The sequence below is a fragment of the Marmota marmota genome, unplaced genomic scaffold (assembly GCF_001458135.2).
Source record: "Marmota marmota marmota unplaced genomic scaffold, marMar, whole genome shotgun sequence".
Lineage (NCBI taxonomy): Eukaryota > Metazoa > Chordata > Mammalia > Rodentia > Sciuridae > Marmota > Marmota marmota.
The window spans coordinates 10,936,330-10,958,220 of record NW_026000101.1 but is presented as its reverse complement, the minus strand read 5'-3'; the positions used below and the strand labels follow the sequence as shown (position 1 = coordinate 10,958,220).

General features: G+C 39.3%; 2 protein-coding genes across 2 annotated transcripts in view; both read right to left on the bottom strand.

Moving 5' to 3' along the window:
- The window catches only part of LOC107147897 (glutamate receptor ionotropic, NMDA 3A), a 46,890-nt gene that overhangs the window by 8,986 nt on the left and 16,013 nt on the right, over positions 1-21,891 (bottom strand). Inside the window, exons 2-3 of the mRNA XM_048783291.1 lie at positions 3,576-3,740; positions 2,153-2,229 (exon numbers count right to left, since the gene is read on the bottom strand). Of these exons, the coding sequence (XP_048639248.1) occupies positions 2,153-2,229; positions 3,576-3,740 (242 nt within the window). The remainder of the gene's footprint in view (positions 1-2,152; positions 2,230-3,575; positions 3,741-21,891) is intronic.
- Ppp3r2 (protein phosphatase 3 regulatory subunit B, beta) lies at positions 16,741-17,582 on the bottom strand. Its single transcript, XM_015492115.2, has one exon. It carries the CDS (start codon positions 17,371-17,373, stop codon positions 16,861-16,863), a length of 513 nt encoding a protein of 170 aa, XP_015347601.1. The 5' UTR covers positions 17,374-17,582; the 3' UTR covers positions 16,741-16,860.

Here is a 21,891-nt window from a genome sequence, read left to right as displayed (position 1 = left end):
ACCTTGCAGGCGCGGGGGGGGGGTAGGGGGCAGCTCTGCCCCTCAGCAGGCTGCTGGGCCTGTTCTGTGGGTGGTCACAGTTCTTGTTTCATATTAATGAGCAGAATGTACCAGACCTCAGTTTTCCTATGTCCTAGACTGGGTAAAACGTCTATAATGAACCCACTTAGAGCTCCCCTAACTTTAGATTAGAATCAGAGAGAAGACAAATAACAATTTTTCTTCTGGCCTTAGGGTCCCCTTAATTTTTCACATGTTGACTATGTATATATAATCTCTTGCAATATCCATTTGTTTCTCTGCATTAAATCAAAAAGGAACAACATCTGCCTCCATACTAGGGCTCAAAATTTTTGCAAGACTTTCCTCAAGATCATGTTAATAATTCATAATTCGTGGGCAAAGGAAATGTGGGCCCAAGACCACCTCTCATTCATAATAGAAAACAAAGGGGTGGACAGCATGATTGTTTTTCATAGCTTCATCTCCTATGGGGCTGCTGCAGTCCCTTCCCTCCAGGTCACATCTAACTAATCAGGAAGGTTTCCACTTTCCGTAACAGCCTCTCTTTCCACTCAGAGAGTGCTTCCTGACCACTTTCAGTCTGTGACATTCCTGTATCACAGTACAAGTCTGTTAGTGACAAACTGTTGATTACTCAGGTCACAGCCATGAGGACTTATTCTGTCTTAGCTTTGCCTCAAAGTAAGAGATTCAGAAAGGAAATCTGCCAAAAAATTGGGTAAGTTGAGTGAGCAGACACACTTGGCTCCCAATTGAGGTGAGATAGATGTGAATAAGAATGGCATCACAGTCGGAGACGAGATCACTGGGCTTCCTGTTTATTGCTGGAAAACAAATGTTTTGTCATTGTAAGACTGCATCTTTGCTGCTGCTGCGTCTTCTTGTGTTCCTCTCATTAAAATTTTATGTTAAAAATAATTATAGAAAAATCTATGTAACATGACATGGAACAGCTGTGACCTGATTAGGCTACAGCTTGTCACTAAAAGACTTTCACTGTGATAGAGGAATGCCACAGACTTGAGAGGGAGCAGAGAGTGCTCTCTGACTGGAAAGAGAGGCTCCAGGAGACAATGGAAATGATTCTGACTAGCTAGATGTGCCCTGGAATGAAGGGACTGCAACAGCCCCATAGGAGATACAGCCATGACAAAGAACCATGCTGTCCACCCCTTTTTCTTCTGTATAAGTGAGCGGTATGAAAATCAGATTTCAAACCTACCCAGAAAACTACACTTTGAAGCTGAGATACACCATGGATTGCAGAGTTGCTCAGAGCAGATGCCCCCATCTGAGGCCTCTGGGCACACGGAAAAACCAGCAGGGCATAGGCAAAGAGGCCACCAGAAATGCTTCTGAAATCTTCAGTCACCATGAATGAGGTGACAGTCATGCACAGGTGGCCATGGTGAGGATGTGGAGTTTGAAGTTTCAAATGTCATTGATGCATTTAATGTTTGCTACTTCCTGCCAATTAAGTGCTGTTTTCTAGGGAGTTCTAAGAGTGAAATCTAATGAAATAGATTAGGAAGGACATGTCTGTTGTGTATTTCAAACATTCCTAGGAGTGCTGGAAAGAGGTTGGAAGTAGAAACATGCCCAAAAGACAATAGCACATGAAATTAACTGCCTATAGCACTCATGAATTCAGTTTCAACTGTAATCTGTGCATAATAATAGTTAATATTTATTAGGCATTTGTTTTGATTTCAAGGTTTGGCAAATATTATCTCTTTAATCTTTACAGCAACTCTAGGAAACAAATATTGCTTTTCTCAGTTTCACAGATGAACCTGAAGCACAGGGAGGTTCAAGAACTTGTCCAAGGCCACACATATTGTAAGTGGTAGAGACAGGATGGATCCAGACACTTGACTCCAGTGTCCACACCTGCCCTTTCAACCATGACAGTATTGTGCCTATTCTGCATGTGTGTGTGTGTGTGTGTGTGTGTTTTACTTTATCTAAAACTATATGTACTTATATTGATTTTGTTTATCAACAAATTGTCCTGATTTGATCTGAAAAATTATTTAGTCATAACTTCCCTTTTGGGCATGGGTTCTCAGTTATGTCTCTAAACTTATTTTAGCAAGTACAAAGACAGCTGGCATTGGCCTCCTCTTACCTCTTTTCCACACGTTTGGTCTTGAAACGCTGTTGCTTTTCTTCTACAAATGATGTGTTTAATGCTCTATGAAATCTCTGGTGGAAAGAACAGATTCAGAGGTAGAGATCATTAGAAACACATGGGTCAGGAGACAAAGTACCGCTTGGGATTTAATGGAGTATCTAGTCTCTACAAAACTTGGCCTCTTTAACCAAATTTCAAGGATGCCTGAAAGTATATCAACATTCAGCCTCAAACCTCAGGATAATAAGAATTCTAGTTACATGTTATTATTCTACTTGGAGGGGGAAAAAAAGATCTATTAGGAAGTTTGGAAATGTTTTGGATTGGAAAAAAGTTGTGATATAAAGAAGTGTGAACATAGCCCACGTGAAGTAAGGCCTTGTACATTTGCTAAAATGACCAAAACCTTGTTCCTACATTTTGGCAAGAGAAACATAAATCCTGAGAGTTAAACTAATTATATTAACATATTAGCATACAATGGAGATCACTTTGTGGAACTCTCCTAGGAGATCAAGTTCTCCTGGGAAGGAAGCAGGAAGAATAGGATTCGACTGAAACCAAACCAATGATAGTATTCTATATAGAAAAAGAAAAGGTACAGCATTAAGAGAGCCAGAAGGTCAGCAAGAGAATAGACAAATGGGGGCAAGAGAGGCAAAATACACAGACTCACTGGTGAGAAGTGACCCAGGGTGTCCAGGTAGAGGGATCCCGCAACTGGGGAAACCAGGACCACCCACCCTCCTTACCTTGGTGGGTGAAAACACTCTATTTGTGAGAGCCTCTCCATTATAAGACCCTCTGACCACATTTTGGTTTTCCATGCCAATATCCTGCAGGTAAGTATGGGAGGGATACATAAGGGGTTTTCAGAATGGTTGGTCTACCAATAGTTTCTGTCCTCCCTGTACATCCATGTGATGGTGTCTGGGTTGCATGCAAGAACTGTGGCACTATTAACCTTGGCCTGAGCACCAGCAAGCTAAGAGGACCCTCAAACCTCTGGACCAGAATAAAAAACAGAGAACAGGGCAAATAGAGTCACTCAAAGGGAAATAGGGATCTTGAATTCATTTAATAGGGTTCAATTTTGGCAAGAAAAGAATCTGTAGGTAATACATTTTTCACACCATCTCTTAACATGGTCACCATTAAGTGGAACCTCATTAAAAATAGTTCTGTTTATTCTATTATGAGCAGCAGTGGAGAGTTACAGGAAAGGAAGGGACACTGGGATTGCTTAATTTAGGGGGAAGGCAAGTCAATGGGATAGAAGAAAATCCATCTTCTAATTGAGTGCCTACACTACTCTTTGTTCTTTTGGGGGTTTGCCATTTGTCAGTCTGACATAGGGCTCTAGATCCTCCCATCACTGAGTATGGGATCATTGAAGCGAGAGACCTATAGCACTCACCTGACTGGTGTGCAGCCAATATTGCAGTTTGGATTTGTTTTTGATTCGTGGTAACAGCAGCCTGTACACTATGTGCTCTCCAATGGTTGTCAAGATGGACAGACCAAATCCAATGCACAGCAGCACGAAGAGTCCAGAGAAATGTTTGATGCCCATTTGCAAAGTCTGTGACAAAACAGGAAAGGCCGTGAATGTGATGCTCCATGTGACCCAATGCCAATTCATTTTTTTTTTCTTTTCTAGACTCAGCTTCCTGCTTTTCTGGACCCAAAGAAAGCTGGAGACTATTCCTCTGTGTGTTTAGTGAACGTCAGCCAGTACTGGACTGAGGGTGGGAGCAGAGCACAAGCCCTGGGGTACTACTCTCATATTAATCTCATTGTATGAATAACACCTGGTGTTGTGCCAAGGCCCTGGGTGTTAACAACACCCCACGCCCCTTAGAGATGGAGAAAGTAGAGACTGGAGCTCAAACAATTTAATATGTTCAAATGCTGAATAGCTGTGAAGGAAAGAGACTCTCTCAGGGACAGAGAATAAATAGAGTTAAGGAGAAAAGAGATGCCTTTAGTAGTTGTGGAATTTATATCTGACAGGGAAAATGGAAATCATCTAGTTCAATGCCTTCATTTTACAGATAAGGAAACAAACCAAAGAAGTGTAGTAAGTTGAACCAGCCCATGAAATGAGGTAGCTGAGGAGGAGAAAGAGAAGGAACTTAATATTTATTGGTTGCAAACTTTTTGCCAAGTATTTTGCATTTAGATAGCTATTATAATACCCATTTTATAGTTAAGGAAACATACTATGCAAGTCCTTGGATGCCATGCTAAGGAATATGGGCGTTATTTGTCATCATTACCACTGATAATTATTTAGCACTTACTATGCATATGACACAGTTCTGAGTACTTTATCAATGTAGCAACTTGCCTAATCTTCATAACAACCTGTGAGGAAGGTACTGTTTATATCCCTATTTTATAGGTGAAGAAACAGCAACAGAGAAGTTCAGTAACTTGTCCAAGGTCACATAGCTAGAAAGTTAGTGCTGGGTCAAGACATGCAGTCTATCTCCAGGAGAGCCACACTCTTGACTTCCTCATCTGTCTGATGTGAGTGATCCTCCTATTCTCTTTAAAGGATTTCCTTTATTTCATTCTCTCTGACTCTCCCCACCCAGTCCTGGAGAAAAAGTCAGCCAGGCATGGTTCAGGCACTAGGTGCACTGAGAAGTCTATCTTGGGATCAAGACTGGGATTTGGAGCCTAGTTCATTGATTCTCTTTTCCTCCATGATAGGACTTTGGGCAAAGACTGTAGATCAAAGATCAGCATTAGAATCCCCAAAGAAGGAAAGAAAAGAGCTACTCAGGGGCTCAGAGCTCTAGGAGACTGAGATATAGGCAGGAAAATGAGGCAGAGGACTTCAGAATAAAGGCAGATGCCTAGACCCTGCTGGTCTAGGAAAGGGTTTGGTGAGGAGGTACACTGGGCCCTCAGGACTACATAGGTACTGGGCCTTTTCCCTGGGAAATCTCTGTACAAGAAGTGACAAATTTCATAAAATTAACCTCTAGAAAGTACATACAAATGTGTTGAAAGTAGACCTTGCCCTATGTCTATTGTAAGGTGAACAGGATTGGCTATTAGAAATATCCAATGAGGAGTTATTGCTATGGATAAAGAAAAAACTGGGGAAATTCATTTTGGACTTTAACACTAACATCATCAGACATTCAGTAAAACTCTGAATTGACAGATGAGCACTGCTTCCTTAGGAAGCTAAGACATTGTCAAGATAAGGAAGAGAAATGAATGCAGCTTATAACAAGACATCTTGCCTTTGAACACAGGGTTCTCTCTCTGTTTTCCTGTGCATAACAGTAATTAGTCTCATTTTCCTCTGGTGACCTCAGTAATAAGTAGGCTATATTCAATTTATATTGCATATTTCTTTCTTTAAACTTCTGATGTTTATACCCTCATACTAACAGATTATAGAGGTAGTTGTGTTTTTATTAGGCATTTGTGTGTCAGAAGCCACATATGCACATTATGATCTTATAATAACCCCATAAGTTAAGTAGTATTACCTCCATTTCACATTTGAGCAAATGGAGGATCATGGAAATTAATTACACTGTCCAAGATCATACAAGCAAATATGTGGGGGAGTCAGACCAGGTAGTGAATCCGGGCAGTGTTATGCCTAAGCCAGCATTATCTCTTGAGCAAATGCCACTTATAGGTATCCTTTACTCTCTGAATTTTCACTGTCTACTCACTGTAACAACTTGCAAAAGAATTTTATTAAAAAACTCAGCATCTAAATTGAAAATCCATTATAATCTGCCTGTAAGCACCAACCAAAATGTTTAAGTTGTGTCTGAGTCTGAGTGATAAGATGTACAGCTGCAGTTGATGTGCAGCTGTGGTTGTAATTTGGCCTTTCTTCCCCTAGGATCACAGATCTTTAAATGTGCTATGCATTGGATATTCACATCCACCCCACGTTATCAAGTGAAAACCTTTTTTTCTAATAAGGTGGAGCTTGCTCAACTCTTGACACTCATCCTTGGATAGGGGGAAAAAAAAGAGGAGCAATGAATATTCATTGTCAAATATTTAAAATAAATTTAACTGATGCAGACAAAAAGATCATTGCAGTTTCAAGTGACATGAGCAGAAGTATATTTAAAAATGCAATCATGAGCCTGTTCTCATGTTGCTGAAAGCTGTGTAAATGAAAGCTAAAAGAATGCAAGCAAACTTAACTTTTGAGTTTTTTTTTTTTTTTTACTCCCTTTTAATCCCATTGCTTCATCTGCAGTTTCGTTTGATGGCTTACAGCCACCCTCTTCCAGAGCCTCCAGCTTCAAGAGAAGATTGTCCCAGGGTTTAGCCATGGGCAAATCTTATATAGTTAATGGCTTCACTTAGTTCTTCACTTAGTCCTACCCCCTTTTAGGCAAGTCTTTCATCAGTAAGTAACCATTCAAGAAACTGCATTGCTTATTTTTCAAAATTTTATTTTATTTATAATATAAAGTATTTCACTCATCATTTGCCTGAGATGTTACTGATCAAATCCTATGCAACTAATCTTCTCTACCTCCAATCCACATCTCCCAACATATATCAACATATATATTATGTTTGACATTCTATTTTTTGTTAATTTATATTAGTAAACATTCATTGCACTGTGGAGGGAAAGCATAGTTTGTATCTGATATCATACTTTGCATATTTCACCCAGGGATATCCACTAAATAAGCACTAAAGAATTGGCATTGTAAATACTCTATATTATGCAGAAATTCTTGGTGGATTGTCATATAAAACAATCTATGTACTGTGCATCAGGTATTTGACAATGATAGGTGTCTAAGAGTATTTTAGTGATACTTCAGGAAACTGGTTGGGATTCTTGGATATGGTGAGAATAATTTTTTATAATTTTTTCCATCTGGAAATTCACCAGTGAACACAGTTCTAGGAGCTGACTAGATTCAGATAAAGAGGGAGATGCCTTTGCTATTAAAAGTGTGCTTTTTGCCCAGATCATCAATGCTTCCAGTAAAATGTAGGGGACATCATTGGTCGGGGGAAGAAGCAGCAATTTTGCTGCTGCCCAAACCTTGTTTTGCATCTTGCTCAGATGTGGGCACTTGAAACATCTGACAGCTGGCTGGATAAGTGACAAGTTTTCAAGCCTCCAGCAAGAAATGCAATTAAAGTATTTCACTCATCATTTGCCTGAGATGTTACTGATCAAATCCTATGCAACTAATCTTCTCTGCCTCCAATTCACATCTCCTAATATATATCAACCGTTCAATTTCTCTGGTTCTCTACAGTTTCTATATTTATTGGTTTTGATTCTCCTCTCATTGTCTCCTGGACCCACTTAACTCAGGCTTTTGTTGTCCCCTGCCCTAATTACCTGTCAAGCAAATCCTATCAGTCATCAATTACCTCCACATTATCAAATCCAGTGATCAATTTTCACCTAATTCATGTATCCGCAGCTAGGGCATTGTTGATTGCTCCTTCCTCTTTGATATCTTTTCTTCAATTTGTTTTTGGAATACCCCTATCTCTTTGTCCCATCTCAATCTCTTGCACTGTTCCTCCTCATCTTTCTGACATGCCTTCAATCCTTTGCTCTCACTTTCTCATCCACAATATGCCTTTAAATACCACCTATACATAATGATTCCTAAGAATTTGGGACTTTTATTCCTCAACTCCCTATTCAACTTCTTTACTTGATTATCTAATGGATATCTGAAACTTAAAACATCAAAAATGAACTCCTAATTTTCTCCTTGAAAGCTGCTTCTTACATTGTCCTTCTCATTTCAGTAAAACTCCATCCTTACAATTGCTTAGGACAAAAGCTATAGAGTCATCTTTGACTCCTCTCTTTCTTTTGCATTCTATATCTCATATGCCTCTAAATTTATGGTGGACCTGATGTTCAGAGTAGATCCAGAATCTGATGACCTCCCACCACTTGGACCATACACCCTGATTCAAATTACCATCACATCTTACCTAAATTATTGAAATAGCTTTGCAATTATTTTCCCTGACCCCTTCAGCTTGTCTTTTACATGGCAGCTAGAATGACCCTCTCAAAACATCATGTCCCTCCTGTGTTCAACACCCAGGTTTTCCATCTCATGCAGAGTAAATTACAGAGTTTTATAATGGGCCTCAAGCCTTATGTGATCTTGTCTCACACTTCCTAATTGCACATTCTTCTTTCTCATTGGTTACTCTGCTCAGCCTGTGGGGTGCCTCAGTGTTCCTTAAATTCATTCAGCAAATAGTTGCTCGAGGGATTTTTATTTTCTGTTTTCCGCCTGTAAATTCTTCTGCCAGGAGTCAATATTGCTTCTTGCTGACTTTTCATCAAGTCTCTGCTCAAATTCACCTATTGGTGAAGTCCACCCTAACTACAGTGGCTCTTCTCCCTCCTCTCTCAGACAATCTGGCCTCCTAAATCTGACTTATTTTCTTCTTGACATATATTTATTTATTCATATTTCCCTTCTCAAGTAGAACATAAGCTTCAGGAAGGCAGGGATTTTGTCTGTTTTGCTCAGTACATAACCTGATTATCTAGAACAGCGTCTAGCACACACCAGGTGTTCAATAAATATTTCTTAAATGAATGAGAACATCTAAAAGAATCTTATTTGTGTAACATAAATTTGTATATTTTCTTCAAACACTTTCATAAACCTCAGGAGTTCATAGAATAGTCTTGTGAGGAAGAAAATGAAAGGTAGAGATTTCCAACTGATAGGTGAGAAAACTAAAGCCCAAAGAGCTGGAAAAACTTGCCTCCTTGACCTGATTATGCTGGAAGCTGGAATTCATCAATCCAAGGAGCTAATGTGGGAACTGGGAGGAAAACTATGTTTTAAAATACAGACAAACACTGGGTACTGGACGCAATAATTTCAGCTGTTTTGTGGAGAGAGAGAGAGAGAGAGAGAGAGAGAGAGAGAGGAGAACGAATCTTTTTTTTTAATATCTTGTAGATGGACACAACACAATGCCTTTATTATTATTTTTCTTTATGTGGTGCTGAGAATCGAACCTGGGTCCCGCCCATGCTAAGCTCTACCACTGAGCCACAGTCCTAGCCCATTGATTTTTAAGATCCTTTCCCTGGGAAAGTGCTCTCCTCTTACCTCATGTGGTTTTGGTGTGTTTACCTATCAATCATATACTCATTGTTCTTACAGTCCCTGGTCCTGGGCCAACCATGTGACCCAAGTAGGCAGAGACATTTGGAATCTAGGTGGTTGGAGCTGAGTGACTGCAAAAGTTAGTGCTCCCAAGACATAGTCCTCTGGTTTCTGCCTAATGACCCAGGAGTCCTGTGGTTCCTGAAGCCTCATCTGTTGCTTGCTTTCTTCCTTCAAAGAATTGAGCTTCCCCATTATTCTTTTGATAGTTTTCTTAAATTAATCTGTTGCTTAAAACAAAAAAATCTGAGCTGATAGACTATTAGAAGAATTAGGTGTGACTCCAACCTCTTTTGAGGCAACCTCTATTTCTCATGGAGCTTACTGAGAGGAATGGGTGGAGCCTATTTGAGGAGGATTTCTCTTACTGTGTGGGGCTGAGCCTTTTTGTGTGTCTCCAGAAGCAGGTGCTCAATAAATGCTTGTAGAAATGAAATACATATCTGGAAAGGAACTCAGTTGCAATTACTCTCAAGATTTTCTATTAACACTTTTCCCCAGGGTCTGATGACTACAAGAGCCTGGGGAAGTCATTTTTATTTTTAGCATGTAAGTGTATTAAACTTTGCAGGGATTATCTCCTCTCTGAGTTTGTAAATCTAAATCCTGATATTGAAAGAAAATTTTTTTCTTTAATAAGAGGGCTAGGGGTAAAGGAGGAATAACAACTTTATTGAGAGGTAAAGAAAATGAAGGCAATAGTACTCCCCAAATATCACTGACTCTTAATATAACAGAAAAGGAAGAATTGAATACCATTTTCTAAAATTGAAGTGTTTTTTCCTCCTATTTTCCCCAGCATAATAGTAGCTAAAAAAAAAATTATTGGCAGATTCTCTGTTGTGCTTATACAAATGGACTTTGTGGCTCCATATGGGTATCAAGACAGAGTGTCCTGGGGAGATAAGTTTGCTCCATTGGAGAAAATGGGATAAGATTGTGTGATGTCGTATTTTGGAATTAAAAAAGAATCACTTTACAACAACCAGGAGAGAGAGGAAGAAGTTCACTCAGAGAATCTGGAATTTTCTCATCAACCGAGATAGAGTAAAAGATCATACTTAGCTGGGTGTGGTGGTGCGCGCCTGTAACCCCAGTTGTTTGGGAGGCTGAGGCAGGAGGATTGCAGGTTGGAGGACAACCTCAGCAACTTAGTGGGACTCTAACCAACTTAGAGAGATCTTGTCTCAAAATAAAAAACTAAAAAGGGTTGGGGTTGGGACTCAGTGGTTGAGCACCCTTGGGTTCAAACCTTGGCACCAGAAAAGAAAAAAAGAAAGAAAGAAAAAAGGATCATACTTAACAAAAGAAACAGGAGAAGATGATTTAGCAAATCCAGGGAAGCACTGTATGAATCCACATCAGCAGTGCTCAGGCATTTGGATAAGCAGAAGGTATTCCGTAAGCAATCAGGTCGGCCAAAATTTCCCAGCAGGTCCTGGAGTTTGGGGGCTGGGAACTCTTTGTCTTCCCTATCCTGGAAATTGCTTAGCAGCTCATCCCCCAGGGATTGCCCTTGTTGCTGAGGAGATGGAGGAGATGTTACCCCCACCACATTCCTCAGGCTCCTCAAGCCCCCATGCTTTCTAAGCTTGGGCAAACATCTTTTATGCTTGAAACTCTATTTAATTTGCTACATTAATTCCATTGTTCAGTCTTTTGAAAAATTTGACTTATTCTTAAAAGAACCCCCAAAATTGTTTTCTAAAAATAAATTTGAGATTATTCATAATCCTTTTGCTATAAAATGATTACTTTGGATTCTCCCTGTTCTTTTCTGAACTATGATCATATGCATACATATTTTCCAGAGTAGTAATTGTGCATTATGCTGTTTAAAAACTTGCTATTTTGTAAAACAATAAACTGTTTTAATATTAATTTAAAAAGTATTATTTTCTAAAAATTATCTATTAATTTTAATGTGTTAAACCTATCACTTATTGTTTTATCATAATCAACTTGAAGATTCTCAAACTGTCAGTTACTATTGTAATTTATATATATGAGAAAAATACTGCTGTAGTTAAAACATTTCGTGTATTGCATTTTAAAATATCATTCTAGATTATTAGTTTGAGATAAATATTGCAATGGGTATGGTTACAGAATCAAATGATATAACTGTTTTAAAGACTGGTGATGTGTGAAATTTTGCCCTTAAGGAGGGCAAAACCCATTCTCAATGTCACTAAGTCCTACAAAGGCCTGGATATTCACATTCTCACTCACTTTGTTTTATAACAACTTTAATTGTTAGAATATATTGTTTGTTGTAATAAATATCTTGTGTCTATAGTGCTGTAATTTTTTTAAAATGGTGAATACTTCTGTTCATGTTGAACATTTTTTTTTGAAGTGCTGGGGATTGAACTTATTATGCATAGTAGGCAAGTGCTCTACCACTAAGTTACACCCCCAGACTTAATTTTTTTTTTTAACCTTGAGACAAATTCTCACTAAGTTGCCCAGGTTGGCCTTGAACTTGTGATTCTCCTGCCTCAGTCTCCCAAGCAGGTGGGGTTATAGGTGTGCACTCACCACCATGCTCAGCTCCAGCTTGAACTTTTGTGCTAAGAGTGGAACTATGTTAATTTCTCTTCATTGAAACTTTTAATTTTCTCCCAATATTCAGAGGCTCCTCGACTCACAAAAGGTTACTTCCATCCTAGAGTGGCCTCATTCCTTTATGTTAATTTTAATTTAAAAAAACTTCAGATAAAAAAAATGGCAAATGATTAAAGATCATTGTGAGAATAAACACCATGAGAAACCAACACCCAAAAAATGTACATTTGTGGCTTAGCTTTAGCCTATGGACTATCAAGTTATGTCCTCCGATCTACACAACTTATTGCATGTGTCATGGTTTTCATTATGAATCAGCTAATTCATTTAAAAAGGTGATATGACACATAATTTATGTTATGGTTTGGAGATGGAGTATCTCCTAAAAAGCTCATGTGTAATGCAGTAATGGAATGTTCAGAGGTGAAGTGATTAGATTATGACAGCTGTAGCCTCATCAGTGGATTAATCCACTTAATGGATTAATAATTTTGATTAATAGGTGGTAACTGTGGGCAGGTGGGGCATGGCTGATGGCATGGTCTTGGGGATTATATTTTCTCCCTGGCCCTTATTCTCTTTCTGCTTCCTGGCTGCCATGAGCTGAGCAGCTTTCTTCTGCCTTACCTTTCTGCCATGAGGTTCTGCCTCACCTTAGGCCCAGAGCAATGGAACCAGATGACCATGGACTGAACCTTTGAAACTGTGCGCCAAAATAATAAGTCGTTCTTACCAGGTTTTTCAGTCACAGTGATGAAAAGTTACCACATTTTATAAGTCACAGTCACTGGCTACTAACACAGGTATAGTAGCTAATACAATAGAAGAAGAGTTCAGAGCTTGGGGTTAGCTCAGTGGTACAGCACTTGGCCAGCATGTGTGAGATCCTAGGTTCTAACCTCAGTACACATACACAACCCTCCTGTGCCCCGATCCCCCCCCCCCAAAAAAGAAATATAAAAGGAAAAAGAGGGGTCCAGAGTCTAATCTGAAGTCTGATTCTCAGACTAGTGGCTTCAGTTCTCTACCATGAACATTTATCTTAAAAAGCCTCTGAACTCTGCCTTTTCAAAGCATGGAAAATAGATAAAACACCACAGCCAGACTACCTACCTACTCTATATCCTAACAGAATCAGTAGCATAAGTGAAGGATGAATTTGTAACTTTTAAATTTTTGGAAGATTTTCCCTTGAGAATGTTTCTAAAGCATGATAGACTTGGAATATAAACCAATTGTGCTGAGGCCATATTTTCCCCTCTGTTTCAAAAAGAGTGTTTCATGGCTTGGAGACTGCGACATATGGTAGCAAGCAGACACAACTCATTAGCATAGATTCATAACGACATATTGTTACTAATCTGTGCAGTCTCAGAGCATATTGGTTTCTGTTTTCAGTTTAATCTAAATACTGTCACCTATTTCTCAAAAGATGAGATGAAGGAGGAAAATGGTTTTAAACTGTCTTGTCTAATATATTTGTTTCTTTGCTAAAAGTGAAACCAAAGTTATGGGGGCTGGCTGCTTGCTTCTTGACAAGTAATTTACTTCTTTGGGCCTCAGTTTCCTCTTTTGTGAACATTAAGAATTGATTTGATTACATTAATAAGACTAACAGAAATAATTTGAAACAGGTACATATGGAGCCACAAAAGTAAGAGGAATGCAGTTGAAATATAAATGAAGCGCAGGGTTTGGGGTCAGAAAACCTGGTATAAATCCTTGCTTTGTTACTTACTGAATGGATGGCCTTGGGGAACTTCCAATCTTTCTATGCCTCATCTGTAAAGCTGAGATGATGGTGCCCACATCACAGTTTTGTATATATTTATTTTGATATAATAAAGATTGTACCAAGAATCATTGTAGCTCTATAAATGGTAACTATTATCGTCACTCTAAGGAGTTGGACAAAACTAAAATTGTTGACAATTGGCAATCAATTGAGAGAAACAAAACAAAGAATTCTAACTTGGAAGTAAGTATGATCCATTTTCCCATCAGATCTTTCCAATGCTGAAAACAGAAACAAGTTCTTGATTCAATCATTGCCACAAAGTTTTGGGCAGCTATGTTAGGTAGATTGATGAAGCAATCATTTAATTCTAGTCACTCCAGAAACTAAAATATTTTTCTTTTCCTTGTTACATTTGCATACATAACCCACGTTTCAAACCCATGTTCATAATTTCAAAATCTCCATATTTTGATGTACACATTGCCACTAAAAATAATGTCCCTCTTTTAGAGGTCTTTTTGGCCAGCATGACATGTGCTCACTTTCCCCATGTAAAATTCCCTCCACAAAGTCAAACAGTTGGGCACTGCCCTGTTTTAAAGTTTCCCCAGTTCTCAAGGAGTCTATTATTCCCTCTGAAAATGAGAGGTGGGAGGGAGGACATTGACATTGTCCCCATTGTTTCCTTTCTGGGCAAGAATCACAAAGACATTCAATTAACTTTAGAGTGGGTTTGGCTAGGTAGTAAATGTTTCTACCTCACTGTTTTTATGGTCCCTGTATTTACCTGTCTCAAATAGTGTTATTACTAGAATCAAATCAAGTATCAATTTTCATAAAACAGGAAACTGAGGCCTAAAGTGAATGAAAAACCAGTCTCTATCTCAGAGCAAAGCTGTCCAAGGAAGGGACATGGCCTTTGTCCTTGGAAAAACCCACAGAGCACTCCTAGGCACATTCCCACCCTGCTAAGTTGTTTATCTACAAATAACAGGAGTGATCTGCTGTGCCAGGTGTCCCTGACTAAGTCAGGCTAGGTGGAGATCCATAGCAACCTCCTAGCAGCAACCAATCAGCATGAGACAGGGAAATACCTGGGATGCCAGATGACCCTCCCAGTTTATGGTGGTTGATAACATGTTGGGAAACCATGTAGTTCAGCACATACACCCCTCTTGGCTCAAACCAATCAGTTCAAACGAATACCCCTTTTGTACTGACCAATCACCCCTACCCAACTTGTTCCCGCCAGTGAATGTGCTAATCATGTTTTAGAGTTGTTATTTGATTTTCCCGCGGTGTGTGATGATTTGCTAAAAGAGGCTATGATGTATGTGAAGTCCCTGCCCTCTCCAAAAAATGTATAAAACTGCTGCAAACCCTGGGCTCGGGGCCTCTCAGCGTCACCAGTTGCTGTGTGTGCGTGCGGAGGACAGAGCTAGCTCGCAATAAACACCTCTTTGCTGCTTACATTGATCTTGGGTCTCTGGTAGTCTTTGGGGGTCCCGAATTCGAGCATAACATGAACTTTGCTTATTAAGAAACAAACAACAGCCACCTCATGTCTCCTTTACATACTGATAAGGGAAAGTAGGGAGAAGGCAATTAGTAGCACGAACATATTGTATTCTAGGTGCTTTACACATTTTAAATGGTATATATCCTCATTTTAATTAGGTGGAAAGACATAAGCTAACTTGCTCATGTTCACATAGCTAAGAGACTATGATAACCCAGTTGCAACTGAATTCAAACCCAGTGTGTTTGCATCTTTGATCTATATTACCCTGCAATAGGGTCATGACTCATATCACTATAGGATTGGGAGTGTTTATGATTGTTAATACATTTCTTTAGGACTGCACATGAATTAAAGTGACAGGGACTCCTATTTGTGGTTCTTTAAAGTATAAAAAGTATGTCAGAATGCCTTGTAGATAGTTGTCCTGCCAGTCTATCAAGTCTAGTTGCCAGCTTCTTCAAAATGAAACAATAATAAACTTATCTGAAATGGATTTTCCTTATCCTGAGAGAAATCACCTAAATGGTTTCCTTTGGCTAGGTAAGAGTAAAAAGAGCACATTTCATTTTTTTCTAGCATTTTGGGAGCCTTAGACATCTTTATGGGGAGTGGTCCTCTGTGAGAAAGAAAATTATAGTGAAATAGCAATGTTACAGAAGGAAAAGAGCTTCTTGAGAGGAGTTTTCAGTTTCTCTGCTCTGCCTCAGATCTAATTTTCAAAATCAGCCAGTGCTGCCACCATTCACCTCTGCTTAGAGACTTATTTGCAAATCTCTGCATCTCTCAGTACCAGAAGCAACACTCCTTTGGCATTTCCAGGAGAGTCACCGCAGCCAGAATCTTTACTGACTCTGTCCTGTGGGAAGGCTGACTCTATATCTCTCCCATTTACTCCAACTAAGGTGAGCTGACAGAGTTGAAAGTGAGAGTGCTTTCTTGGAAGGTCCCTGCCTTGTTTGACTAGAAGATCCCTTTTCTGAACTTAATACTGGAGCTGGTGGCCAACATGGAATATCCACTGCCACTGCTGGTTATAGTTGGGCTGGGCACTTGGTGCAGGATTCACATTTTTACATGAGCCCTGGAGGATCCCTACTGGACTCTTTCCCCTGAGTAGATGCATCATGGGGAATGGAGCTGCAGCCTACTATGAGAAGAGATGAATTTTTGTTGCATGGAGAGTAATTGAAAGACGCTCAGTAGGGAGTCCTTGTGGCTACAACAAGAAGTTAACAATCTGTCAAAGGCATCTGAACACTACAAGTGAATGAATGGTTCACCTAACACCCGATAACAAATTGTACAATTTCCTCCTGCATACAAAATCATGAGAAAGGCAGGCTAAGGTATATATTTTCTTATTTTAAAGTTTTTGACTACAGTTTGGGATCTGAATCAAAACAAAGAAAAAGACATTTATAAAAGACTCTTTTTTTTTTTTTTTTTCCTTTTCCCACTTTGATGCTTCATCTTGCTCTTCCCCCATTTGGGGTGATACCCTGAACCACTGAGATAAGAATTAATAACACTGAATTGGTGATGAAGCACATGTTAGAAAATGTAGCTTCCACAAAGAGAAATACTTCTGGGTTAAGTCAGAGAGACAGTTGATGGATGCCTGGAACAGATCTTGTAAGAAAGAAGAAAGCTTTGGGCAAAGTTGTTTGGGCAATGTTCTTTGAAAACAGGCTCACACAGTCACTATCAACTTCTTGTGGACTTCCAGGTCTCTGACTACAGCACTGAATTCCTCAAAGGATAACTTCCCATCGCCGTCCTTATCCATGATGATGATGGTTTTGTCCACGAGCTGCTGTAGCTGCCAGTCCTTGAGGTTGTTCCCCACCATCATCTTCAGCACCTGGAAGAGCTCCCCGTTGGAGATGTAACCATCTTTATCTACGTCGTAGATCCTGAACGCGAACATCAACTTCTGCTCCTCGTCCCCTTTGACGCTGAACTGGGAGGTCCCCTGGATGAATTCCGTGAAGTCCACTTCTCCATTGCCGTCGGTGTCGAAGATGTCGATCACTCGCTTCACCAATGGGTTCTGCTGCAGCTCGGGCAGCGACATGAACTCATTCACACTCAGAGCGCCCGACTTGTCAAAGTCCAGCTTCTTGAAACTCCTGCCCAGCCTTTTAATTTCTTCGGATTCGAAGTGGCTGCACATCTCCTTTGGGTAACTGGCCTCATTTCCCATTGCGGACGCGGAGTAGCGGCTCGCAGGGTCCGAGGAAGGAGCTGGTGCTGTGGGCGCGCTGGGACCGTTAGGTCTCACTCAGGACCGGCAGGGTCGGGGCTCGTGACTGCCTCGTGGAAACCAGAAAATGGGCAGCGATAGGAGCAGGGCAGAGAAGAGTGGGGGTCGGGGAGGAGAGGAAGAAGGAGAAGAGGGACTTTGGAGGGGGAGAGGAGGGCGCAGCTAGGGGATGCCCAGCAGGCAGATAGATGCATGGAGGGCTGGGCTACCCTACCCCTCTCTTCTATCAAACCTCTTGTAGGTTTCCATTATCAGCCCTATTTCCCTTAAAATCATCTACTCATTTCGTCACTTTTTTTTCCACTCTGGGAAGATAAACCCCAAGTGAGCAGAGGCCATGTCTAGATTATTTCACTGCAGTATCCCCAGCACAGTGCTTAATATACAATGTGTGCTTAATAAATTTATCTTGAATGACTTCAGTGAACAGCATGTCACCCAGGACTCGGTAGGATTTCTTGGGAGGCCTAGTATAGGCATTAAATGAAATGACATGTCTAAGTGTTGCTATTATATAAATTTCCCATAATTCCCAGGGTGGGCATTCTTCTGGACCTTTGTCTGAACATGGGGTTCAGAATTTCTGTAAGAGACCCCACCCAGCTGTCACACAGTTTTCTTATATGGATCATCTATAGGCACTAACACATTCTTGGGAAATACACACAATGCTGCAAAGGGGCATTTTTCAAGAAGACACAGGTCCCAAGAACATAGCCTCTGTTACTCTATTACTTCAATCCATGCTGTCTGGTGCCTAGCAGCTGCTGCACAAAGACACTGGGGACCAGCTGCCATGGGCCCTATATGTGTGTTGAGAGTGATAGTGGTCTCTGAACTATCTCACTTCCCTCTCTTTGCTTCCACTAGATTTGTTCTTTTTGTTGAAGATTAATCTTATGGGTTCCCTCATATTCCTTCCTCCTTTAGGAGCAGCAAGCACATCAGTTACTCTAAATACATAAGAAATAAATGTGGTCCAAGAGGAATACAGTTCAAAGGGACTTGGGGGAACCTCAAGCCACTAAATCAAACTGAAGGGGCAAATTCTTCCTTACTTTAAAAAATATGAGCATGTTATATGTTCTGTGGTTCAACTGAAAGATCAGTCTAAAGGTAACCAGGCTGAGACTGGCACAACTAAGCCACTGGATACCTTACCATTAAGTATGGTAATTTTTATTTTCCTTTGTAAAAAAAGATAATCCATTGATTTTTTTTTTAAATCATCATGAGTATTAACTAACATATATAACAACTAAACAGTGATATCATACTGGGAACATGTTTGGCCCTACTTACTGGCTTGCTTTCCAGTTGCTCAGAGAAATGAACAGGGTACAGTTTGAGTATAAATCTATTGACTTTGCAGTGTTAAAGGGATCACTTTAGATTTTATTTCAAGATGACTAAAATCAGTGTTGTCTCTAAATGCTACCAACATTTAGAGACCAACTGGTTTATTCCTAGAGCATGAAGATTTTTCTGGACTCTGCAGGGAGATACACAGGCCCTACAGCTACGGTTCTGAGAAGTCACAAGCCTCAGGGGCAGCAACAGAACTCTATCTTTGGGTCAAGGTGGTTTAGGGTTTCTACAATTGTGTTATTAGCCCAAACTTCTGTGTTTAATCACAGTGTCATTAAAGATCTTTGGTTTAAAGAGAACCAACTTCTAAGGAGCTTAGCAAAAACATTTTTGGTAAGAATTTCACAAAATTGAAAAAAGAGATAAATGATTCAGTATTAGGAAGGGTGAAGATCCAGTTGGATTTAAGGAACAATTGGAACTAAGGCCACAGGGTTAGTAATATAGTTTGTAAGCACAGAATAAAATGAAAATGTAAGAACTTTTTGTTTGAAATTTATTATACATTTCAACTCATCCACAGAAGAGCATCCAAAGAGACAGGGGACCCTGTGAGACCACATGGGCCGTGTGCTCATATAACTAGTCCTGTAGAGACTTGGGTCCATTTTTCTCTGTATCTCTCATCTTTGCTTCTCTTTGCTTCACTCTCTTCTATGCTGAAGGAGCTTCTACCACATGGCAGAGAACATGACCACTGACAGATTCCAAGTTAAGACCCTGGGGGTTTTATCATTAGAAGATTGATTTTCCCTTGTTCTGGTTAGATGCCTACAAATTTCAGAAACAGGCTTGGATTGGTCTCAATTGGATTGGATTCCCACTCCCCAGTCATCAGACATGGCCTATAGTAGACGGAAACTTGAACCTCCTGGCTGGACCTGGGATCTTGAGTGGGGATCCGGTAAGAAGAGCAAATGCCAAAGAAGTATTTGTTCTTCCTTATAAAAAGAGGTGATGGTGAGCAGACGGTACAATAGCTGGACATTAGATATGACCACTAGTGCTGACTCCATAGGACAGAAGAGTCATTTTGTGTGAAGAACTCCCTCAATTTAACCAATTGATAGGGCTACAGGATTTGCTGTAGCTACAGGCCTCCACTTGCTAATGAATTTCTGCCAGGTTCAACTAAATAAACTTGTTATTTATCCCCCCAATCCTTTCACCTTTGTGTAGGTTAAATCAGTATCTCACTTGCAGACGCTGCGCCTAGTTTTATACACTGGGTTGAAACACATTAGTAGGTTGGGAAGTTAATTTTGTGGGTTGCAACCAATGTTAAAAAAATAGAAAGGGAGATAATTGAGAAGATATTAGTAAGGGGAAATTCATTTCTCTGAGTAAACATTACTTAACAAAACTGTTCATTTAGTTATATTGATATGTAATTATATAAATCTAAATAGAATATATTTATAAAATATATTATAAAACAAAGCTAAATAGAATATATATTATATAAATAGAATATATGTATATATGACATAAACATACCAGGTTATTCTGGTTTTGCAACAGGATGGATATATATATATGATTATTTTTGCCATGGATTATGGTAAATGATAAAAGCAGCCTGTCAGATACCACAGAACTCAGAGTCTGAACATCTTTGTTATAGGCTTATGCTGTGAGAATAATTCAAACTGAAGAACATTTATTCCTATTTTATTCTGATGTCAGCCTGTGGGGAATAAAGTTGATGAAATTTGAAACAATAATCTAAAGCAATACTGTCCAATAGAAGCATAATGTTAGTCATCTATATAATTTAAATGTTTTTAGTAACTACATTAAAAAGCAAAAAATGAGGACTGGGAATGTGGCTCAGGCAGTAGCGCACTCGCCTGGCATGCGCGGAGTGCTGGGTTTGATCCTCAGCACCACATAAAAATAAAATAAAAGATGTTGTGTCCACCGAAAACTAAAAAATAAATATTAAAAAAAAAATTCTCTCTCTTAAAAAAATGAAATTAATTTATATTAATATAAATATATTAATAAATAATTTAATAACATCTTTTATTTAATAACATTTAAATTATATTAATGTTTTACATTTTTCAACATGTAATCAATATTATGATTTATCAATGAATTATTTTACCCAATTTTTGTTTTGCTAAATGTTGATTTTATACTTCTAGCATTTTGAGTGCTCATTAGCTCTCATATTGAATAGGATAGACTGAGGCAGTTAAGGGAAAAAGAAAGATTTGGAAGCAAAAATATTTGATGATTAAATTCCAGCTAACTGAATTAATAAGATCTGAGAGAAGCATTATAGGGTGAAAAGTATTTAGAACAGGATAACCCAACATCAAATTTTAATTGTCCACCTAATAGTAAGATGTTGAACTAGTTGCTTGACATTGGTTTTCCCATACAAAAAAATGGGGCTACTGCATACTTTGTATAGTCTTACAAGGATTTAAGCAGAGATTAACCAATATGATGCATTATTGTCATTGCGTTAGTCACCATTTGTAAAATGGTGATAATAACTATATCTGCTCTATCCACTGCACAAGCTTTTGGTCACCATGACCAAAATACCTGACAAAACTTAAGGAAAAGTTTACTAGGTTTATGGGTTCATTCCATGGTTGGCCAACTCTATTGCTCTAGGCCTAAGGTGAGGCAAAATGTCATGGTGGAAGGATATGGCAGAGGAGCATTACCCAGCTCATGACAGCCAGGAAGCAGAGGGAGAGAGGACCCAGGGAGATAGATATATAAATATAAAAATATCATTATATATATAATATAGTGACCCCAGTGACCTATTTCCTGTAGCCATGCTCTACCTACCTATATTTACCACCTATATTTACCACTCATAGTCCATTCAAATTATTAATCTATCAAATGGATTAATCCACTGACAAGGTTATAGCTCTCATAATCATTTCACCTCTCAACATTGCTGCATTGCCTAACATATGAGCTTTTCAGGAGACATCTTTTTGGATCCAAACCCCAACGGTCATTGTTCATGTTGCTAACTTTATTATAATTTGCCATGCTAGCAAAGATGAGGTCTTAAAGCAAGAGTACCTGGCAGTTCCAGGCACATAAGTATAGGTC

Excerpts from the sequence above, each read along its gene's own strand:
- Ppp3r2 (XM_015492115.2), bottom strand. The coding sequence starts at position 17,373 with ATGGGAAATGAGGCCAGTTACCCAAAGGAGATGTGCAGCCACTTCGAA.